At 48.4% G+C, this 16,842-nt stretch overlaps 1 protein-coding gene across 3 annotated transcripts in view; it reads right to left on the bottom strand.

Moving 5' to 3' along the window:
• Nucleotides 1-159: 159 nt before the first annotated feature.
• Nucleotides 160-16,842, bottom strand: part of NWD1 (NACHT and WD repeat domain containing 1) — a 63,297-nt gene continuing 46,614 nt past the window's right edge. For all 3 annotated transcript variants that reach the window (XM_059160383.1, XM_059160385.1, XM_059160384.1), the window contains 6 exons: nt 16,541-16,631; nt 10,916-11,070; nt 8,685-8,961; nt 6,772-7,322; nt 4,266-4,371; nt 160-2,722 (listed from right to left, as the gene is read on the bottom strand). In XM_059160383.1, coding sequence (XP_059016366.1) covers nt 2,421-2,722; nt 4,266-4,371; nt 6,772-7,322; nt 8,685-8,961; nt 10,916-11,070; nt 16,541-16,631 — 1,482 coding nt within the window. In that variant the 3' untranslated portion in view covers nt 160-2,420. The remainder of the gene's footprint in view (nt 2,723-4,265; nt 4,372-6,771; nt 7,323-8,684; nt 8,962-10,915; nt 11,071-16,540; nt 16,632-16,842) is intronic.

The following is a 16,842-nucleotide window of genomic DNA, read 5'->3' as shown; positions in this document are numbered from 1 at the left end:
TTAAAAAGTCTCAGGGATCTCATATATACTGCAACTAGAAGGGTGTATATTCCACTCATCTCGGGACTGTCCAATTTTTTTTTTCAGCTGTCAGGAGTAATCTTTTTTTTTTTTTTAAGATTTTATTTATTTGACAGACAGAGATCACAAGTAGGCAGAGAGGCAGGCAGAGAGAGAGGAGGAAGTAGGCTCCCCGCTGAGCAGAGAGCCCGATGTGGGGCCCGATCCCAGGACCCTGGGATCATGACCTGAGTCGAAGGCAGAGGCTTTAACGCACCGAGCCACCCAGGTGCCCCAGGGGTAATCTTTTAAAGTCCCACCTTTTCCTCTCAAAAGCATCCCAATTCGGATGCTCCATGACACGGTCCTGCTTTGTGTAGGACAGTGAGGCGGGGATTTTGATAATCTTGCTTTCATCCTGGCCCCGCCAGGGCTGGAGACTTCCGGCTAAGTCACTCGTTAAAGTACAGAGCTTGTCAAACATTCTTAGCAACCTAACTTCTTTCTCGAATGAGAGCTCGCTGCAAAAAACTCCAACAGAACAATTCAGAGTTGCATTTTATTAGTAAAATTTCTCTCCTCCGTTCAAAGTAGTATTTACTATAAGCCATGGATTCTCACTGAGGTTGTTGAGATGGACACACACATTTTAAACCCGAAGTTTTAGCTGAAATCTTACTCTGTCACAATGTCCACTTTCTTGCTGCATTGGGCAAAGCTCCCATTTCACTGAGGGGTGGTCCCAAAGAGTAGCTTTCCTCAAGAGCTCCCATCAAAATCTCAGTTAAATGAAGATGGCAGGAGAATCCTAAGTTAGTCCAGTATCCTAAAACCCGCTGCCTCATCCAGCTGGCCATGCATTTTAAAATTACAATTTAAAATATTTTTTTCAAAATGGAATTTGATGCTAACATCTGCAGAACTGCCAAAGCCTCCCTGGGAACCCTAGTTTGGGAAATGACTGAAGAAGTCAATAGGGTCACACCTCGCTTCGAAGCCTCTGTTTCTAAGGTTGTTTTTCTAAAACTGTCTGGAAGCCAACAGAGGGGAGAGGGAATAGCACCTTGAAGTTTGGACTTTCCTATTTATGGTGAAAGCCCCAGAAGCAAGGGTGGGGGGGCTTTTGGAAGGCTACGGGCAAAGAAGAAAGATCCATTTCAGTGAAACAGAATCAGTTCCTCTGTTGAACTTGGGGAGAGTAGAGATGGTCGAAAAGCTCAGCAAAGAGATGTTGGTGACTTTTTCTGTCCACTTCCGAGAGCTTCCAGTTTTTTAGATAAAAGACCATCTTTATCCTCAAAGTTGGGGAACCAGGGAGTAGGGATAGAAGAACTAAAATAGATTTCTTGTTTTCATGCTGGTTTGGGTCATGAAGTTGCCTCCTGAACGAGAGACACATAGGCTAAATGTGCCTGTGGATGTAAATTTGAGACAATCGCCAACTTCTAAGAGTGGGAACATTTTGCATAACAGTCTGGGTTTCCGACTTTGCTTACAACAGCAGGTAGCTCTTCCCGCTTTTCCCCATGGCTATTCTGAGGTGGAGTCGGGGTGCCCATATCCACCCAGGGCAGAACACACATCCTCCACGTGGTCTAGGGTCTCCTTTATTCTCAACTGTTCCCCCAGGTGCATGGCAATCACCTAGATTACTTGCTGGCCCCATGGACATTGGACTTGTCACCTATGGAATGGTCATGCTTCTGAGACTAAAATCAGAGGGAAGTGGATAAACAGGATAGGGACAGGATGTCTCCTGGTTCTCATTTCCCAGAGCTCTTGCGCCTGAGGCTTGACCAAATCACAGCTACCTACCAAGGCTCAGTTTCCTCATCTAGAACGGATATGGATACTCCCACTCTCGCTGAAGTATGGGCTATGATAGAGGTCAGAAAATAACACCTGATGCTTTATAAATTATAAAGCTCTGTGGTCCACATCTGTGGTTTGATCAGTCTCACATCCCTCCATCCTCCCGCTGCCTTGTACCAGCACCCTAGGTCCCCTCCCAGGCTTAGCCTCTCCCAAGCTCAGGCAATCTGGGTTGGATGCTACTGACTCCATCCTTAGCTCTGGTGAGCACTGGGTCAGACGGGCCCATCACAGCACTGCATTCTCCCAGAGACAGGTGCAGAAGCTCACTGGGGCCCATAGAATCAGGGCCAGTGCTTTGGTTCAGACGGCTGGCAACAGGGAAGGTCTCTTTTCTACTGACCTTGGCTGTCATGTTGTTGACCTGTGGGTAGCTGGTCTTTGACTACAGCCAAAAAGGAGAGAAGAATGGAAGGGTGGTGAGAAACAGGGTTTGAATTATATAACCTGATGCTTTGGGTCCAGATATACATCAGCACATACATACTCTTTGCATCAACCAGACTGAATGGGGCTAACTCACTGGAGTCCCATGACTTTTGGGAGTTCTACACTAGCAGGCAGACTTGGGAGCGTTTGTTCGATTTGCACTCATTTCCCTGGGCACTTGCTGATCTCAAGTCCTGGGGTGTTCCGGCAGCAGCTGCCAGCTCTTCTCTCTGTCTGGATTTGACCCTCCACACCGCCTTCTTGAAGTTCTTGAGAGGGTCCTGCTGTGACGTTCTCGACGAAGGGCACTGGAAACGCTCACGGATGAGATAGCCGTGTCTAGTGGGGGCGATGAAGCCATTGGAAGTTGGGATGATCCTGTTCACCACAGCGTGGACAAACTGGACAGCCAGCAGAGTGCCTTTTGGGGGTGGAGGGCAGGGCACTAATGAGAAAGTAGGGGCTACAGAGATCCGATCTCACCCACTGGAGAGTTGGCTGCATGGGGTCAAATCCTTCCTATGCCCCTTACTAGCTTACACACAAATTCTAAACTCTTGGAGCCCCTCTTGCTTCCTCTGCAATATGGGGATGACAACTAAACCCACCTGCAGAGGGGAATTCCAAGATCTGAAAAGGTCACAGATGTCACGTGCTTTAGTATTAGTTTTAGCCCAGAGTGAACTCGGTAAATATTATTAGTGGAGCAGGAGAGATTGTGAAGCAACCGAGGAGGGGCCTTTAAGGCCACAGTCCACAGATCTCAGCTTCTGAACCACCTGTGACTTTTTGCCAGACATCTTTGCCATCAAATAGTAGACTACAATCTATTTGATTGCACTGTATTTTATTACAATGTATTCGAATCTACCCGATACTCATTCACTCACTTGCTTTGTGGCCTTGGACAAATCTCTTAATGTCTCTGAATGTCAGCATCTTCACTTGGGCACCTATCCCCCTTCCAGTGTCATAAGGGGTCCGTTCTCTATAGAAGACCAGGTAGGAGAGTGACGAGGGTGACCATGGGGACCAGGCAGACCAGCTGCAAACCACTGGGTACCAGTTACTCATTGTGTGACTTTGGGTAAGTCACCCTATCTCACAGAGCCTCAATCTTTGCTCTGCAAAATGAGCTGGCTGTCGAGAGAATTAAATAGCTTAGTGACAGTACCCAATACACAAAAAATGTTCACCCTTATTAATATGCCTCGAAAGTAGTACTGAGCAGACCCAGAAATGTGGGGTTTTCAAAGCAGTTGGTCTTAAGCAAGCTGCCCCTATCATTTATAGAGCGTAGGGCAAGAGAAGGAATCGGGGCCCATATCCTATAAGGTATAATATGTAAATGTTGCAAAGCTAGCTAATAAACTATTAAGTGAAATTTTCTCTATCATCCTTCACTGATGGATGTACCTTCAGAACCACCTGGAAGGTCATGCTTGGGTGGGGAATTGTAAGGCTTTTCAGTCCCACTATAGAATGTAATGGTGTGGGAGGGCCAGTCCCAGCTCTGAGCAGCTTGCTCTCCTTCTCTTCCCATACCCAGCTGTGTCCTTCACTCCTAAGGGCCTGACACATATGCATCCAGACCACCTACCCAGCTCATGCACCCAGACTCCATGCTTATCACCCCATGGTCAACCCCCAAGGCTAGGGATGCTCATACTAGGGAAGACAGTCCACCCTTGAGAGGATGAGCCTCGGGAAGAGGACTCTCCAGGCCTTGAAGAGGACACCATCCCAGGCGGGGAGAATGTTTCAGGGTTCCAGGTACCATGGGTCTAGAAGAGGAGATGTAGCTCCAGGGGGAGCTGTCCCTTTGACTTGCAGACACCTCTCTCTAGGTAGCTCCCTCCCAGCTTGGGAAGGCCAGGGCAGGGCTCTGCAACACCCAGAGCCCAACACAAGGCCTCCTTCTCCAGATCTAAGCTCAGTCTTGCCCCTGAAGCAAAATGACTCACCGTCTAGCACACTCCAGACGATGATGGAGCGATCCTTCAAGCCCGCATACACATACTTGTCATCCATGGAGAAGCAGAGACACTGGACTCCCCTACAGTAAGAATTCTGTAGAAAAAGACGATGTGATCTGGAGTGCAACTGAGATACCCAGGAGACCCACTGAAAGGCATTTGTGTCAGAAGCCAGGCATGCAAGCCTCCCATGGGGATGGATCCAACGGAACCCTGGAGACATGGATATATTCCATCACCAAGATTCTAGGACCAAAACACATTTGCATAGGGATTGGACTGAGAGGTCTGCAGACAGTTTGCCCTGGAGAGCAGGAATTACTGGGTTTAATTTCCTAAGTGACCTCAATTCTCTAAGCATCAGCTATCATGGTCTTTAGTTAAAGGCTATATGCTAAATGCATCCTAGTTTGGATCCTAGACCAGAAAAAGGAAATGCACTGAAAAAATAGTATGATCCCAGTGAAGTTGGTAGCTTAGTCAACAATCCAGTCCCATGGTAATTTCTTGGTTTTGGCAAATCTGCTTGAGTTATATAAGGTGATAACATCGGGGAAGCTGGGTGAGGAGGAAGTAGAGGGGAACCCCTGTACTATCTTTATGACTTCTTTGTAGATCTGAAAATCATTCCTGAATTAAGTTCATTTTAAAAAAAATGGGGGGGGGGGTGCGGCTGTGCTCGGGTGGCTCAGTCAGTTAAGCCTCCAACTCTTGATCTCAGCTCAGGGCTTGATCTCAGTCAAACTCACGACTGTGAGTTTAAGCCCACGTTGGGCTCCATGCTGGACACAGAGCCTGCTTAAAAATGACAACAAAAACAAAAACAGAAAGCTAGGTGTGTTTGACTGCTATGGTCACATTTCTCATCTCAGTGAAATAGAAGTTTACTGACAGCCCTGTATTATAGTGGCTTCATTTAAAAAAAGGTCAGATGGGATGAAGGCCTTTTAAGACAAAACTCTATATACTCTCTTCTCTTAGTTACAAGATCATCTCCTTATGTTTATGAATAATGTTCACATCTTGCAACCAAAAGTGCGGCCTTTGTGCCGAACGTTGAAAAACCGGAGTAATAACACCAGCCTTACGAGGGCGTTGTGAAGATTAACCTCTTGGATGATATTTTAATATGTGTTTTTATATACTATATGGATATATTTATGACAGCCCCTGATTCTACGGATACAAACAGCCATCACAGCTCCTTGTGAGATGGGTAATGTGGACTCCGGCACACTTCTTAGGTTAAGGAGTCAGTTACTTGTTTCTCCCTTCCTTCATAGCTGCTATTCCTTCTGTCTAGAAAGCCCGTACACCAGACTTAGTTTACCTTCTTCTTCCTTTTTTTCTTTTAAAGCTTATTTATTTATCATCTCTACACCCAACATGGGGCTCGAACTCGCGACCCTGAGATCAAGAGTCACATGCTCTTCCGAATGAGCCAGCCGGGTGCTACGAGACTCGTTTGACCTTCCTAAATAGCAGCCCATGCCTCTCTACTCTGTTTACCTCGCCATTTTCTCAAAGTTCTTGTCACTCCACAGCCCATCATGTATGTGCTCTATTGCTTTTATTTATTTTTTTTAAAGATTTTATTTATTTATTTAAGAGAGAGAGGGAGAGTGCAGGTGGTGGAGAGGGGCAGGGAGCTGGCTGTGGGGCTCGATCCCAGGACCCTAGGATCATCCTGGGATCATGACCTGAGCTAAAGGCAGCTTCTTAACTGACTGAGCCCCTCCTCCAGGTGTCCTGCTCTGTTTTTATTCCACAAACATTTGTGGAGCCCCGAGGACATATCAGGAGCTCTCCTAGGGATGGGGGCCACCTCAGGAAGCAGAACACAAGAAGATCCTGTCATCCCGGAGCTCACCCTGTGTCCCCTCTGAGAACGTGGCTCTAAGAGGCGGGACAGCATGGACCCTGGCTATGGCTGGAAAGGGGCCTGTCACAGACAAGGCAATCAAAACCGTTGGACGCAAGAATGGCAGTCAGGATTAGGATAAGGAGGGTGAGGCAGGGGTGTGCCGGGCAGGACTTGATCCTGTCTTTATTTAAAATGATATTTTTGGGGCACCTGCGTGGTTCAGTCGGTTGAGCATCTGCCTTCAGCTGAGGTCGTGATCTCAAGGTCCTGGGAAAGAACCTAGCATCGTTGTCGATGGGTTCCCTGCTTCTCCCTCTCTCTCTGCCCCTCCTCCCTGCCCTTTCTCCCTCTAAACAAATAAACAAAATCTTTTAAAAAATGATATTTTGTTCTTTGGGAATTTTTTGCATTTCTTCAGATTTTGGTAAACATTGCATTAAAATCGCATCTCTCTTAATGGCTGAGTCTTTTGGTGTCCCTTAAACTCTGCCCCCAAGGGGAGTGTCTCTCCTTGGCCTCACTCCACTCCAGACCTCAGGCAATGGTCCTTGATGTGCATTTAACCCAGGACGCCTGTCCTCAGCTCTCTAATGCCAGGACCTCGCATCATGCCGTGTGGGGGCCACGCACCGTGTAGTTCATCTGGAATGTCCACTTGCAAGCCTGCAGGTCCCAGAGACACAGCAGGGCTTCCTCAGACCCGCTGACCGCGAGCTGCTCCCTGTGGCTGACCTGCATACAGGTGACCCGATTCCCGTGGGCCTCCAGAGGGAACACTTTGGAATTCACACACTCATAAAGGAAGAGGTCACCATTGGTCATGCCGTAGATGACGCGGTAGTCGGCCAGCACGGCCACGCTGGATATGGTCTCAGGCAGCTGGGTGTAGAAGGTGTAGGTTGGCCCGTCGATGACCGGACAGGGATCCCCGGGGCTGATGTCCAGCACCAGGACGATGCTGTCATAGGCGATGGCCAGGCGCTCCTCGCCTTGACTAAGGGCCATGCAGTTGATGGCTTTCCGGGCCTCGGGAGGGGGGATGCACATCACATCCTGTCTGGAGTTCAGGGGGAACACCAGCACCACCCCCGAAACGAGGCCGGTGAAGAGGAGATTGGCCTGCTGGGCAACCTCCAGACACCTGACCTCATTGGATGTGTCCAGGGCGTCTTGTTCCTCCCCTGCCACAGAGAGAAGACCACATCAAGAACAGTTCAGAGGGAGGCTCATGCCACGGTTTTCCTATCTTTAAGCATTTTAAAAATTGCTTTCGTGATCCATTCTCCCCAGCTTCGACGCTGCAATTCCCCTGCCTCCACTCCTGTCTTCCCGTCTCCTCACCGCCCTGCCTAACACCTTCTGAGATTTTCCACTCCCCATCGGGACAGATGGACAAAGGGACACGCAGGACCCCTCATCCCAGCCCTTTATAAACGCCTGGAAAGGGTCACAGACTAAACATCTGGCCTTGTGAGCTGTATGAACTCTGAGTGCAAGCTTGTAACCCTATTAGACAATCTGCACCCTTCTCTCTCCAGCCCCACTGTGCCCCCTACCTCTGTGCCCGGCTTCACCCCGTGCCTAGCGGGCAGGCACCTCCAACGTGGTAACCTCATCTGTCTTGCTCACAGCCAACCCCAGAGCCCGGCTCCACGGCTGGCACTAACCAAAGATCTGCCAAACCCATGAACACAGGAACGTGAGAGTGAATCTCTTTTCTCCCTTGTTAATGATTTTAATTCCTTGTTAATGATTTTATCATTACCGTGGAGATTACGGCAGACACATCAGTGACATGCCCTGACCCCCCTATACCAGTCAGGGCACCCAGCCCCAAGGCTGCCCACTGCTGTCGGGGCAAGGGAGCCCCTCATCTCAAAATGTTTGGGGAGCTGTCCCCAAACCAGAATGGCCCCCTGGGGATCAGGCTGAGCACACTTCCTTGTTCAGTCCTCCCCTGCCCCTACCTGCTTCCCTCACTCCCTCTCGGGTTTCTCTAGGAGCTCCCCTCAACACACCCCTTGGGCAAATGTCCCCATCCTGTGCCGTTTCCGGGAAACCTGAACTAACGTAGAGATCGACAACCAGGTGGTCAGTTACCCACGTGCTGGAAAATTTTTAAAGTCCAGTCCTGATCTATGTTAATCACTTTCAACCTGACTGGAATTTGGGGGTTCTTATGGACTGAGTAAGTCCCCCCTCATGTGATGGTGTTGGGAGGTGATGGAGGCATGAGGCAGAGTCCCCACGGCGGGATCAGTGTCTTTATACAAGGCACTGGGGGGCTAGCTTCCTTCTCTGTGCTCCTGTGAGGACATAAGAAGAAAGGGGCCATCAGCAACCAGGAAGACAGCTGTCACCAGACACCAGTCTGCCTGGGCCTTGGCCTTGGCCTTGGCCTTTCCAGCCTCCAGAACTGTAAGAAATTAATGTCAATTTTTTAAACCACCCCAGCTATGGTGTTCGGTTCTGGTAGCCCAAGCAGACCAAGGCAGGGGCTCTACCTCTTCCCTGACGAATGACCAGGCTTCTATCTTACCCACCTTCCGCTGAGTCCCAAATGGTGACTTTGTTCTTGTCCCCAGTCTTGGGGAAGTAAATGTAGCCCCCATTGTGTGACACTGCTGTGAGGCCGGTGCGATCCAGGAACGGGGTGCAGGCCCTCGGTTTCTGAAGGTAGGTGAGATCCCAGACTTTAAAAGACGAGGACTGCTGGGAAGCAGATGCCACCAAGGCCCCACCCCAGGCCAGCAGGCTCACAGGGGCTCCGACACCTTCCAGAATGTCCAGCAGGGTTCCCTGTTCCGACAGACTCCACACCTGTGGATAGACAGCAGATGGCCAAAGCTGACTTCTTCCTTCTGCTTGTCCTAGCTCAGAAACAGGCATAAGCCTATCTGTGCACCTAAGGTGGAGTCTCAGGCTGTAGTCCGAGGGCCTTCACCAGCCCCTCAAACTTCCCCACACCTCACCAATCTGCTACCACAGCAATTCTCAAAGTAGAATCCAGGGAACCCCTGGAAGTTACCTCCAGGCATCTTCAGGAAACAGTGCCAAGGCAAAACTGTTGTCATGCAAATTTAAGATGTTATTTGTCACTTCTACTCTCTTCCCCTCATGAGTGAGTCCTAGAGTTTTCTAGAAGTTACAGGACGTGATATCACAACAGATAGGAGAACGCAGAATCAAATATGAGAAGCCAATTCATCATCCACTAAATGAAAGAAATTTGTCCAAATGAAAGAGATTTGTCCAAATGTGCAACAATGACACTCTTGCCATGAGCTGTTTTGTTTGTTTCAAAACTATAGTTATATTCATGGAAGTCTGTCATTAACACTGACATGTAATATTCATGAGTCGATAGTGTTTTTGGATTTCCCCATTTCTAATTTTTTTTAATTTTTAATTTTTAATAAACATATATTATTATATATAATATATTTAATATATATATAAAATATAATAAATATATATAATATATTGTTATCCCCAGGGGTACAGGTCTGTGAATCACCAGGTTTACACACTTCACAGCACTCACCACAGCACATACCCTCCCCAATGTCCACAACCCCACCACCTTCTCCCAACCCCCCTTCCCCTGGCAACCCTCAGTTTGTTTTGTGAGATTAAGAGTCACTTATGGTTTGTCTCCCTCCCAACCCATTTCTAATTTTTAACATAGTTAATTATCCATAAATACTAAATGCAATGGGGGATCCTAGATTGGATCCTGGAATAAAGAAAAAAAGGACATTGGTGGGAAAGCCGGTGAAATCAGAACAGAATCTGCGGGTCAGTTAATAGCATTGTCTTAAGGTAAATCTTTCAGTTTGGATAGAGCTTGAGTGGCATGAGGTACTAGTATTAAGCAAGCTGGGTAAAGAGTAGGTACACATATATGGGGCCTCTCTTTGCTTTTTGGCAACGCTTCTGTAAATCCTAAAACTATACCAAAATAAATCATGTGTTAAAAATATATCAATCAAAATGCTATAACCCACATGAACAAAAGCCCTTCGGGGTCCTCAATAATCTTTAAGAATGTAAAGAGGTGGGGCACCTGGGTGGTTCGGTGGGGTAAAGCCTCTGCCTTCGGCTCAGGTCACGGTCCCAGGGTTGTGGGAACGAGTCCCGCATCGGGCTCTCTGCTCAGCAGGGAGCCTGCTTCCTGCCCGCCTCTCTCTGCCTGCCTCTCTGCCTACTTGTGATCTCTATCTGTCAAATAAATAAGTAAAATCTTAAAAAAAGAAAAAAAAAAAAGAACGTAAAGAGGTTCTAGGGCCAGAATGTTGGAGAACTGCTACTTTCATTTTTTTTTTTTTTAGAGAGAGAGAGCAAGTGTGTGCACATGTGAGCACGAGGTGGTGGGGAGGGGCAGAGGAAGAGAGAGAGAAGCCTTGGAGAGACACTCTGTTGAGTATAAGGCCCCACATGGGGCTCGATCTCAAGACCCTAAGACCATGACCTGAGCCGAAATCAAGAGTCAAAGGCTTAACCAACAGAGCCACCCAGGCGCTCTGAGAACTGCCATTTTATTACGTGCCTCTCTCAACAGCCTGAGAACTTTGAGCTCAATGGGAATTTTCTTCCAAGTTCGGTGGGAAGGCTATATCCTTTGCGAACATTTCGGTGGGATTCCTCCCCCATATCCTCCCAATGACCTGCCCCGTTCTGCCTGCATGAGTTTTTGTCTCTCTATTTTGAAGCCAAGAGACGCCTAAGGAATCATACTTTCTGTTCCAGAGGCGGAGTGAGAACGACCCCTCACCTGAATGAGCGCATCCCGGGACCCAGTAATAATCAGGTTGTTCTTGGGACCAAAACCAGCTGTCTCCACCGTGTCCTCGTGTTCAAGGTCAGTGGCCATGAATCGATGAAACCCCTGTGAGTCGGCCAAGAATATCCGCACAGATCTTCCAAACCCTGAAACGGAAGGCATGGGATTGTCCCATTCATTCCTGGAGGAGCTTGACAGTCATTCTGTTTAGCCAACAAAGATTTTTCTGAGCACCTGCCATGAGGCGGCGGAAGGAATACGGCGCAGAACAAGAGAGACATCGTCACCTTGCCTGTGGTCGCGGGGAGGGGGGCAGCTGACCACAGCGATCCATACGTTCACAGAAAACAGCCACGTTATTTGTCATCACAAAACTGCTCGTTCCCAGAGGGCTGGGACTGCCTGTCTGGGCTGCTCAAGGCATCCCAGGACCCAGCACAAAGCTGGACATAAGGTAGAAAATGTTTTGCAGATGGAAAGGAAGGAGCAGGGGAGACAGGAAGGGTAAGAGAGCAGTTACAATGCGCGATGAGGACAATGCAGTCAGGGGGCTGGGTGCCGTACGGAACAATGACACAGAGACACACGTGGAGGAGGAGGCAATGTGAAGACGGCGACAGGGACTGGAGAGATGTGGCCACAAGTCAAAGAATCACAAGGCAGAAGCGAGAAGGTGCAAAAGAGAAAATTCTTCTCTGGAACCTTTGGAGGGAGCATGACCCTGTCCACATCTTGGTTTGGGATTTCTGGCCTCTAGAACTGTGAGAAAAGAGATTTCTGTTGTTGTCAATGATACCACGTTTGCGTGGTCATTGGTTGCAGCAGCCACAGGACATTGGAGTGGACATTTGAGAGCGGGGCTAGCACCGGAAGAGTGGGAACGGCGGGAGATGACTAGGAGGTAGGAAAGGCCTGGGGATGTCTCAGGAGCAGCACAGAGACTCCTGTGGCAGGAGTGGTACGAAGGAGCAGGAGATGAGGGGGGGGGGTTGCTAGATTTAACACAAAATAACACAAAACAAAAGACCCAACAGGACAGTTCAATTAAATTTGAAATTCAGATAAACAGTAAAATTCTGGTTCGTATAAGTGTATCTCAAATATTACATGGCATATTTTTATGCTGAAAACTTGATTTGTCATGTATCTGAAATTTAACTGTATTCTGTATTCAGAATGGGTGTTCTGCATTTTCTTTTTTTTTTTTTAAAGATTTTATTTATTTATTTGACAGAGAGAAATTATAAGTACACTGAGAGGCAGGCAGAGAGAGAGAGAAGGAAGCAGGCTCCCTGCCGAGCAGAGAGCCCGATGACCCTGAGATCATGACCTGAGCCGAAGGCAGCGGCTTAACCCACTGAGCCACCCAGGCACCCCCGTTCTGCATTTTCTCAGGCGCCCCAGCCAAGGAGACTGGCTCCAGTGTGCTCCAGACACTGGCTGGGTGAATGCTTTGTTAAGAGGACCCCTGGCAGAGTGGGAAGTGGGCAAAGGCCTGGTTAGGCAGCTCTTCCAGGGCCCGGAGCCCTGAGGGGTGATGGTGTGGGACACCGAGCTAGGCACCTGGCCCGCACCAATCGGTTCTGTTTCCTGGAAACCCTGGAATCAGGTCAGCGCAGGAGAAGCTGGGGGCCGAGCGTCTGTTCTCCTGCCTCTCCAGGCCCTCCATGGAATTGTTTCACTGAAGTCCACTTGAACCTGAGGCTCACACAGAAGGGTGTTACGGGAAACGGATCAGAGGCATCAGGATTGCTGCTATCCAAGGGCATCTGTGTTCCATTCTTGTGCGGGGTGTCAGAGATTTTGGTCGGCTGTGCAGGTGGTCAGCCTGTCTACATAACCTGCCCCCAGGAAGAATCCTAGACACCAAGGCAGGGTGGGCTTCCCTGGTTGGCAGGACCCTGTCGTCACACCCTGTTGCTGAGAGAAGTAGGCACCGTCCATGTGCCTCCACGGGGAGGGGACACCAGGAAGCTCGTATCTGGTGCCTTCTCTGGGCTCCACGTGTCTCTATGTCTCTACCCTTTGTTGATCTTCATCTGTGTCCTTTGCCTCCAATAAATTGTGAGCATGAGACTTTCTGAATTCTTTGAACCTTGGCAAGTCACCAAACCTGACAGCGAGCTTGGGGACCCCTGAGCTGCAATTCCATTTATGACACTAAGAAATCCCTGCCTGATCTTAGCTGGGCTGGGATTGGGGTACCTCTCCTGAGCAACAGGTGGGTTCCCGACACTGTGGATAGGGGAACCTGCTCATTGGCTGTTGGATAGAGCCACACTTGAGACCCACTGTGACAAGGTTCTAGGTCACTGAGGTCCTCAGTGGCTTTGGTCTTGGTCCTGATTCCATCTTGGGCTTCTACCCCACGTTTTTCTTTCTTCTGTCATTCCTATTCCCCATGCTGCATTTCACACATACTTATGCCACCTAAAATTCTTTTTTTTTTTTTTAGATTTGATTTATTTATTTGACACAGAGAGAGAGACAGGGAAAGCGGGAACACAAGCAGGGGGAGTGTGAGAAGGAGAAGCAGGCTTCCTGCTGAGCAGGGAGCCCGATGCAGGGCTCGGCCATGACCTGAGCTGAAGGCAGATGCCCAATGACTGAGCCACTCAGGTGCTCCCCACCACCCACCTAAAATTCTTTTGGAAACAGGACGGAAGATGCATTACTGGTAGTCACCCATCAGTCAGCCTTGGAGTCTAAGTGTCTATCCATTCGACCTGTGCTCTCCATGCAGGTGTGGTCACCACGAGCCACGTGTGGCTCTTACTGTGGTCAATCTGAGTCGAGACGAGCTGTCAGTGAACAACACAGGCCAGGTTTCATATCCCTGGCACAAGAATTTTTTAAACGTGAAATAGACCATTAATCATTTTTATATCAATGGGGTGCCTGGGTGGCTCAGTGGGTTAAGCCACTGCTTTCAGCTCAGGTCATGATCCTGGGGTCCTGGGATTGAGTCCCATATCTGGCTTCCCATGCTTTGTGCGGAGCCTGCTTCTCCCTCTCCCTTCCTCTCCCGCTGCTTGTGTTCTCTCTCTCTCTCTCTTTGTCAAATAAATAAATAAAATCTTTAAAAAAATGATTTTTATTTTGTAGTTTGTGTTATAATCTGTATTAGTCAGTTTAGGCTGCCATAACGAAATACCACAGATTAGGTGGCTGAAACAACAGAAATTTATTTTCTCACAGTTCTGAAGCCTGGAAAACCCAAGGTCAAGTTTCTGGTGAGAGCTCACTTCCTGGCTAGCAGACATCCACTTTCTCATTGTGTCCTCATAGTAGAGACAGAGAAGCTTCCTCAGGGTTCTTCTAAGGACACAAATCCTATCAGATCAGGGCCCCACCTGTATGACCTCATTTAACCTTAATTGCTTCTGAAACACCCCATCTCCAAATATAGTTATGCTGAAGGTTAGGCTCCAACTTATGAATTGAGGGGTGATGCAATTCAGGCTACAGCATACCCTAATACTACTTTATTTATTTTGTGCCTCAAATATACCTTACTAAGGTTAAGATGTTAATAGTAGAAGACACTGTACTGTAGAAGACACTGTAGTACAGAATTCTCTGTACTACTTTTGCAACTTTCCTATAAATTTAAAACTATTCTAAAATTAAAATTATTTAAAAAAAAAAATGATTTTTAGGGCGCCTGGGTGGCTCAGAGGGTTGGGCCTCTGCCTTTGGCTCGGGTCATGATCTCAGGGTCCTGGGATCGAGTCCCGTATCGGGCTCTCTGCTCATCGGAGAGCCTGCTTCCCCCCTCTCTCTGCCTTTCTGACTACTTATGATTTCTCTCTCTGTGTGTCAAATAAATAAATAAAATATTTTTTAAAATGATTTTTATATCGATTTCATGTTGAATTTTTGGGTGTGTTGGATTAAACAAGATCTGTTATTAACATGAATGACATCTATGTCTTTTTGCTTTTTTAAATAGGGGTATGAGAACATTCGGTTACAAATGTGGCTCATGTTTGTGGTTTGCTTTGCTGGACAGCACTGGTCTCCCACTGTCTTTGACCCTTGGCAAAGTTGTTATAGAAGTCAGGCTGGGGCATCTGGGGGGCTCAGTCAGTTAAGCATCTGCCTTTGGCTCAGGTCATGATCCCAGGGTCCTGGGATGGAGCCCTGTGTCGGGATCCCTGCTCCGTGGGGAGCCTGCTTCTCCCTCTGCTCCCTGCTTGTGCTCTCTCTCGCTGTTTCTGTTGTTATCTCTGTCTCTCTCTCAAACAAAGAAATAAAATCTTTTTAAAAAATCAGGCTGATTATAGGGCATTGCAAATGCCCTGAGATTATGATGGTGGGTATATGTCATTACACGTCTGTCCAAACCCACAGAAGGTCCAACACCCAGAGTGAATGGTAAGGTAAGCCATGGACTCTGGGTGATGACGGTCTGTCGAGGGAGTTCATCATTTATAGCAAATGCACCACTGTGATGGGGGATGTTGATATCAGAGGAGGCTGAGCAGGGTGGGGTAGGGGGCATACGGGGGATCTCTGTACTTTCTGCTCAATTTGGCTGCGAACTCCAATCTGATCTTTTTTTTTTTTTTTTTTTTTAATTTATTGGGACACCTGGGTGGCTCAGTTGGTTAAGCAGCTGCCTTCGGCTCAGGTCATGATCCCAGCGTCCTGGGATCGAGTCCTGCATCAGGCTCCTTGCTGAGCGGGGAGCCTGCTTCTCTCTCTGCCTCTGCCTGCCATTCTGTCTGCCTGTGCTCGCTCTCTCCCCCTCTCTCTCTGATAAATAAATAAAATATTTAAAAAAAATTTATTTATTTAAGTAATCTCTACACCTAAGATGGGGCTCAAACTTATAACCCTGAGATCAAGAATCACACACTCCTCTAAAGGAACCAGCCAGGAGTCCCCCCTCCCCAAGCTGATCTTTTAAAAAAATAGTCTTAAAAAAATAATCAGGCTGAGGAGTTGGTCATCTGTGGGTCACCTCCTATGAAGCCTTCCCCGACTGCCTTAGACTCAAGAAGGGAACCCTGTCACACCCTCCCCTAACCCCTCATTCTTGGCTGGCCATCACACCAACCACTCTGCCCTGTGGCTGCCTTACCGTCTGCAAGCCTGGGAGCCCCTACAAGCAGGGGTCCCGTGGGCTGGCTCATCCTTGAGCACACCCCATCGGCTCACGCAGCACCCCTCCATCCCTGTCCCTATCTGGCAGGGATAACCACCGTCATCTCAAAGATACTGAACAGGGGTTGGCAAGCTACAGCCCGTGGGCCACAACTGGCCTGCCATCTCTTTTTGTATGACCCAGAAGCTCAGAAGACTTAGTTTCACAAAAATAAAAATATTCCTGTTTTGTGGCAGGTGAATATGATATGAAATCCACATTTCAGCCTCTGTAAACGGTGTCTGAGGGGCACACAGCCTCGCCCGCATAAGATAGAATCTGTGGCAGCTTTCATATAGGCTTGATTTGTGGCGAAAGAGACCACCAGGTCTGCAAAGCCAAGGTGTGCACTGTATGGCCCTCTGCAGAAAAGGTCTAGGACAGCCCCCAGCCCCCTTGTTCCCTCTGCTCCTCCAACAAAATCTGAAGCTGCCTCCTCATGGCTCCAAATAAGAGCTAGACGCTACCTGCTGCCAGAAGGGACTCGTCTTCAGAGAGTACCAGGAACCTCACAGCTTCCGGAAGCTTCTCCAGCAGGCTGTCTCCTTCAGGGGAAACCTGCGCAAAGTCAAGGATGTATATCAAGCATTTCCACAGAGTGAAGGGTCCAGGGTCAGGGACTTGGATGCAAGGCTCTGCCACTCACCAGCTTCGAAGCAAATGTCTCAGCCCTTGGGTGCCTTAGTTTCTTTATCTGTTAAATGGGCCATGATGCAGGACTACAGTATGGGGCCATCATGGGGGGGGGCTCCCCCTTACCCTGCTCACA

The sequence above is a fragment of the Mustela lutreola genome, chromosome 2 (genome assembly GCF_030435805.1).
Source record: "Mustela lutreola isolate mMusLut2 chromosome 2, mMusLut2.pri, whole genome shotgun sequence".
NCBI classification, from domain to species: domain Eukaryota; kingdom Metazoa; phylum Chordata; class Mammalia; order Carnivora; family Mustelidae; genus Mustela; species Mustela lutreola.
The sequence above is the reverse complement of the archived record's forward strand: the minus strand, read 5'-3'. Positions and strand labels throughout refer to the sequence as shown.